The sequence below is a fragment of the Nannospalax galili genome, unplaced genomic scaffold (assembly GCF_000622305.1).
Source record: "Nannospalax galili isolate Female #2095 unplaced genomic scaffold, S.galili_v1.0 scaffold977, whole genome shotgun sequence".
Lineage (NCBI taxonomy): Eukaryota > Metazoa > Chordata > Mammalia > Rodentia > Spalacidae > Nannospalax > Nannospalax galili.
Window position 1 is genome coordinate 88,126 of NW_008340200.1, and position 7,339 is coordinate 95,464.

General features: G+C 37.8%; 1 gene segment (V, D, J or C); it reads left to right on the forward strand.

The window, feature by feature from the left end:
• LOC103735800 overlaps window positions 1-2,989 on the forward strand; it is a 5,547-nt gene extending 2,558 nt beyond the window's left edge. Inside the window, 3 exon segments of the V gene segment in view lie at window positions 1,782-1,888; window positions 2,063-2,548; window positions 2,907-2,989. Coding sequence covers window positions 1,782-1,888; window positions 2,063-2,548; window positions 2,907-2,989 — 676 coding nt within the window.
• Window positions 2,990-7,339: the final 4,350 nt, after the last annotated feature.

The following is a 7,339-nucleotide window of genomic DNA, read 5'->3' on the forward strand; positions in this document are numbered from 1 at the left end:
GCTTTGAAACTTGATCTCAAGATTTTTGAGGTAGAAATGGGTTAGAACTATCCCCAAATTTCAGTCTGTCTCCTAACTGATTCCAGAGTTAACTCTTCAAGGGGGAGAATGTTACAGACACACCATTAAGGGAAATTTATTTCCTTCTGTAAATGTAATTTCAAGCAAATGTAATTTTTGGCTAGAGCAGAGACCTGACATTCTACCTTGAATGGTCAAACTCCTGGATAAAACACTGTTCAGTAAGACAGAGTCACCAATGACATGCTAAAGAGATGGGAAGAGTATTCCTTTAATGAGATGATGCTCTATTCCCTCCCGGAAACCCTGTCCCCAATGCAGTCACCTCACAGCTTCCCATAGGTCTGTATGATTTTTGAGTCACAATTCAGAAAAACATAACATTTTATTCTTTTTATGCTTTTTTCTTTCTTTGGGCACATGGTGAAGTGTTCAGGTGCCTTCCAGAATATTTTGGGCTTTCTCACTCTTTTTCCAACTTATTTCCCATCCCCACCCCTGACTTTCTGCCATGTGGGTGCTTTTAATGGGCATGGATTTCTCTCTTCCTCTTCTCTCTCTTTTTGTAGAAGCCTGTTAGATATAAGTTTTGCATGACCGAGAGTTTGCCTTTAAAACCATACTAAAATTGTCCTCTCGTTTTTTTCTGAGATATTTCTCAAATTATCTTACTAAAAAGACTAAGAACCCTGAAGGACACCCCAGTTTTCTTAGTATGGTACAAAGTGTAGAACTCCTCAATCTGCCTGTTAATGTACATGAGTAAGATATCACTTACTTATATGCTAATAAATAACATAGCATATATGCTAATAGAAAACTATGAGGAAAAGACTACAAAGATTTTACTGACTATAATGCCAGGGACAAATGCTATCCTGTCTTGAATTCTAGTGAATCTTTTGTTCCTTTGTTTGTGACTGGGTCTCACTATGTGGTCCTGGCTGCTTCAAACTCGCAGACATATCTCAGCCTCTTAATCCCATATACTATGAAGCCTGAATTTACTGGTATTTTCAATAGACTTTCTATTTTCTTTGAAAATGGTCTGCATATAAATAGCATATTATTGAGTTTTTTCCTCTTCTAATCTAGATTATAATCAATGTTTGCAGGTTAAAGAAACAGCAGATCTTGTCAGGAGTCCAATTATGAATGAAATCACATCAGCTCTTCACTGAGCAAAATTTTATAAATTGGATTTTGTTCACACGTCTGCATATGAACTGCATACACGTGTGTATTTTTCCCTGCTGCTACATAGTATGGCACACATATGACAGAGTCTGTGATTCAGGGAGCATGATGGGAAATCTTCCATTAAAAATAACATGTTTGCATGTGAATTGTGCTGGATCCCTTAGTGGGCAAAGTCGGAGGAAACATTCAGGCCAAAAGATTGTATTCTTCTCACATTGTCAAGCTTCTTTTCTCTCTAGAGGAAATGATGCCTGGATAGGAACAAAAGCAGCATGATTGTCATCCCATGTGGTACTACATTTCATAATAAATTGCATATCCTTAATGATTCATTAAAGAAAAATGATCTGAAAATCAGTCGGTGTTACTTCTGATGTTTTCTAGTCCAATCAGTTATAACAAGGGACAGCAAGTTTTCAACAGTTTAGCATTCTCCAACCTCCACATAGGAAGATGTGACAGGACACAGGCAAACCTGCCCCATAACTGCTAACTGTATTTCCTGTTGGGGAAGGTGCACCACACAGCCCAGTAACTTTTCTTTTCCTGTTGAGCAAAAGGTACAGATCAAGATTGGGCCCGAGAAAGAACATTGAGCTAAGAAAAACACCTAACACCATGCTGATCGCCAGCCTACTGAGAGCAGTCATTGCCTCCATCTGTCTTGGTAAGGATGTTCCCAGCACCAGGCAAGCTCTCATCCCAGAACCTTGTTGACAGAAGAGGTTATTTTTCTCTGCTGAGGCTCAAAAAGGAGGGATGATAAGAGCTCTAGATCACAAGCCACCTTACATTCCATTAGCTACAGATAAAGAGTTTGTTTCTATCCTCTTTCCCACAGGAGCCAGCATATCTCAGAAGGTAACTCAGGCTCAGACTGCAATTTCTATCATGGAGAAGAAGAATGTGACATTGGACTGTGTTTATGAAATTCGTGATACTAATTACTACTTATTCTGGTACAAGCAAACCCTAAGTGGGGAAATGGTTTTCCTTGTTCGCCAGGACTCTTACAAAAAGGAAAATGCAACAGAGGGTCGCTATTCTCTGAACTTCCAGAAATCTGCCAGCTACATTGGACTCACCATCACAGCCACATGGGTTCAGGATGCAGCAGTGTATTTCTGTGCTCTGGGGGAGAGCACAGTGAGAGGAGTGTCTACAGGAGTCCCACAAAAACCTCAACAAGAGATAGAGGCCCTGAGGAGACACTCCACCACAGAGAGGAGGAAGCAGGGGCTGTGGCAACACAGGTGGAGTCTGGCAAGAAAACTTAGTTCAATTCCTGTGGAATGCCTGTATCATTTAGCTCCATCATTTAGCAGAAGTATGTATGTATGGTTCATATTCCTTCTTCCTTTCTTTGAGATACATGCCCACCTCTCAGGGGCACTGAGCAGGCATGAGTCAGTTATAAAATGATATTGATATCTGGTAGAATCACTATTAGTGGGAATGATAACTGCCATTTTAAACATGCCTTCTGATATACATTTTCCTTTAAGTAAGAAAAGATTTTCAGATATGATGCAATTTCTACTTTGTTGATTGGCTCCCTTGAACAAAGGTTCTGTCTGTCAAAGTGTCAACCATCCTTTCCTGTGCCAGTACACCCATTTTGAACACTCTACACATGTCTTGAGAAAGCTATACCATGATCTCTGGTGACTGCTCTGCTGTTGAAGGGGAAGCTATCAGAAGTCTTGGTGAAATTGGGGAACGTGAAAACCACTTCTACATAGAGAGGGAGGATTTCATTGCTGCATGAGCTGAGGGGTCCCTGTGGCTGCAGCTAAAGACAATGATTGCAATATGTGAGGTCTGCTGCTGCAATTGGTGTAAATGTTTCTTCCCTGGCTATGTCAGGGGCCTGTTTGGGTCAATTGGTGAGTCAGCTGGAGACAACATTCTGTGTTGCTACTGTCCCTGTTCATATGAAATAAGCCTAAAGAAAGATTTATTTGGGGCTGGATTGAAGGATCAGTGGTTAAAGCCCTTGTTATACAAATATGAGGACCTCATTTAGGATCTCTACATAAGATCCAGATGCAGGAGCACAGGGGTCTGTATCTGATGTTGCTGTTGGGGGATGGGAGGCTGTACAGAATCCACAGAAACCCAAAGGTTAGGTATTTTGGCATACACATCACTATGTATGAGAGAAACCCTATCTCAGAAAAAAAATGTCTTCTTTTTTTTTTTTTTTGTTTTTTAATCATTATTTTTTTATTTTTTTTTCATACAGAAGAATTCATTCCAAAGCAATTGACATTGAGACGTTTTCACATGCATTTCTAATCTCTATATACATGACTATCACTGGTCACAGTCGTCCACCTTTAAGCCAAGTAAAAATGTGAAGAAAGTCAAATTGGGGATTTCAATAGATTTTTAATAGATCTTAAAAAGAGCTTAGTGTTATCTTTTCTTGGAACAATTATAGTTCATGAGGCTTGATGAAAAAGCAAACAAGTGACAATATAGTCAAGATAGGTGAATGGGAAATTCAGCTAAATCTTGTCTGGGCCTAGCTATAAATAAAAGAATTTTGATGAAGCTTCTAAATATTTCAAAAACAATTAAATCTATCTTTAGTAAAGGAGGATAATGAGATAAAATACAAGCACTGCGATTTTTTGCAACACAGTGTATTGTCTTTTTTTACCTATTATTAACAAAATATGGAGCTATTGGTAATGCATTGAGAGAAGTTTTCCATTTAAAAATTAGACATATAAACTCCAGTTATGATTACTGAACACCCATATTATCAGTCACATCAGAATGGTACTTTTAACTATTGAGCAATATTTGGGAAAAATTAAATTATCTCAAGTAAATCTTGATCAGACACATATTTTTCTTTAATGCCAATCTTTGTAATAGTTAGCAAGAATAAATCAGTAACTCCATTGATTTAAGTACAGGTCTGATCAAACTTTTACTACAAACTTAAGATTATATATTATCTCGTTTCATCTTACTTTTCTTTTTTTAATTTAAAAAATTATTGAGAATTTCATACATGCATTTAAGGTGTTTTCATTAAATCCATGCCCACTCCCTTCCCTCCAACTCCTCCCATATCTCCCCACCACTTTTTCCTGACAACTTCGTGTACTGTTAATTTTTTTTAAATGGGGCTTTTTGCTACTCTAACATCCTCCCTGCTGAAGCGGTAACCCTAAAATCATCTTTTAACTATCTAAAATACTATAAATACTATACTCAAACCTTTGTAACATATAAAAAAGACTTTTATTTTCAGTAAATGTAAGGATATAGATTTTGCACATAGAAAGAAATAAAATTAGTCTAGGAATGTGGCAGTCTTGTGGTTTGCACTAAGATCTATGACTTCTCTAGCCATGTGTATTTGACTACAGCACCACACACGAGTTTGTTCCCATTGAATGAACTTTTACCTCGTCCAATTAGGTAGCTCCTATTGTTGAATCCAGATATCCTAATCTTCATACACAAATCTTTCTTTATTAAAAATATTTACATTCTTACATCCTTTTAACTTTTTCTCTTACTGATTGCCTTAATACCATGAGACAGAAAGAACATCAACAAATAAATTTACCATCAGTTGTGAGGACTTTTACGTTGGGATACGAAACAATGTCTATCCCCTCTTAAGTTTCTGGTGACAAAGCAATGTTTGATCCTACCAAAAATGAATAATAAATTGATTGCGCCAATAAAATTTCTTTTGAATTATTGAGAATAAGCCATAATAAAATTTTGACCCGTATAATTAGAATCAGTAATGTCTGAGCAAATAAAACTTTTTTTTATCCAATTTGAATTAAATAAGACTAAATCAAAATACTTTTTAAACCACAGAAATTCCTCTTTTTATTGGTCACGTGACACTTTAAATACTGGCTTGTTGAGTTTCCTGCAACTCTATTCCGCTCTGAGTTAGACATAAAATAGTAAGTTTAGAAATATGATAGTTTTATTTTGTGGGAGAGCTTGAATCATTAAAATATTTCATCAGGCACCTTCGAAATATTGAGAGAAGATTGGTCTTGGTCTGGCGACCCTTCTCATTTGGTTCTCTTAATTTTTTCTTAAGGGAGCTCACCTGCCTCTTACTGTCTTAGGGCATGGCAAATTATACACTTTCCAGCACTTTAACGATTTTGTTAGGAAACCCAGACCATTAGTTGTCACATCCGTAGACAAATATCATTTCTTACTATATGTTAAATATAGATTCTTGTATTTACAGACGAGTATGCCAGTCATCACTCATCAAAGAAGCTCCCTTTGCAACAGATGGAGACTATTACAAAGTTCCACAACTGGTCACACACAGAAATTAAATGCCTGACGCTAAGTGACACATCTACAATGGAACTTCACCGAAGTCTCACAGAATGTAGTGGAACAAGGGGTACAGAGAGCACTAATGCATTTCTCAACTCTCATCAATGAAGCTCCCTCATGTAAGAGAGGGACATGAACACAAAAGGATAAAAATAGCCAAAGAGTAGAGAATAAGAGTCTGTGGAGTGTGGGCCTTTGGACAGGATTCCTGTATTAAACTCCATCCACCCATGCCTCAGGGACCATTGCGGAAGAGGGGGTGGAAAGATTGTAAGACCAAGGGGAAGTGGTGCATGACCATATGGAAACAGATCCTTATAGGCTCCTGGGACCTTGGTCGTATGAATCTGTAGCAATGGTGTAAGTATGCATAAGACTCTTGCAAACCCAAGCAGTCAAAAACCCAGTATAGAACTGGGGAAATGGGCAGCAGGCCCCAATCTTAGTTGAAGAACTAACTATTGACAGCTGATTACTGCTAGGCAAGGGCAAGCTGATTTTCTTTAAGGGAGTGACTACTCAGTAGGCTGACTAAACCCCAGTGGATGAACTTTAACTGAGGGACTCAATAAGCCTTAACATAAATGACAGAATTCATGAAATCTGGCAGGTGTGGGGGATCTATGGGAGTGTGCAGATGGGCGAGTGGGTATAAAGATGATTAAGATGTTTTATATGAAATACACAAAAATTCAATAAAAATCAGACCTTTGGATACTATTCTCCTGGAGATTTCAACACAAATGGAGATCTTTTGCTTAGAAGACAAATGCTCAAAAACAAAAGTATAAAAGGCAGAAGGTTAAAATGTTGAGGATTTTTAAACATACAGTTAAGACTTCAAATTAATTTTTCTGCTGTGCTTCATATAATGGTACATAAAATGGACCCCAGTAATCGTTTTCTAAGGCTTTCACAACATATTGCCACAGGTTGGGTTACTGAAATAACATAAAATTCTTGTGTCTCAGCCTTGCAGGCTGGAAGTCCAAGATTTAGGTATGAGCAGGTCAGCGTTTCCTAAGGCCTGCCTCTGTGGATTGTGGGCCTTCAGTGAGTCCACACAGGGTCTTCTTCAGATGATGCTTGTCTGTACTAGATATCAGCCTTGATGAAGTTGCGTTTACCTGTGTGACTTCGTTTTAACTTAAGTGCTTTCTAAGATCTTATCTTCAAGTAATGTCATGTTCCGAGGTCCTTAGTGTTAGGATTTCAACATATAAATTTGGGGAGGGAAACAAACTTTAAGGAAAATTACATGTAACTAATTTTTTTTCTGTTGCAGCTTTCAATACCCTGCCTGTGTTCTTTACATTTAGTGTTTTTATTATGATATGCCATAGAGAGTTTCTTTTCTGGTCCTGTCTATTTGATGTTCTGTGTGCTTCTTGTATCTGTATGGGTATGTCTCTTCTAAATTTAGGGGCCTTTTGTTCTATAATCCTGTTAGGATCTGGTCTATGCCATTGACCTGGGATTCTTCTCCTTCTTTGTCTATTGTTCCTAGATTTGGTCTTTTCATGGTGTCCCAAAGTTCCTGCATATTCTTTTTCTGTGTTTAAATTTTTAAAAATATTCTTCGGTTGGGTGTTCCATTTCTTCTACTTTATCTCCAGACCTGATTTCCTGTCTGTCTTTATCCATTCTGCTGGCAGCACTTGCCCCTGGGTTTCCTAATTGCGATATTGAGTTTTCAATTCCATCTTCATTTCCACTTGAGTTTTCCTCAGTCCTCTATCTCTTTGCTGAAGTCACTTTTCAAATCCTGAGTTGTCTT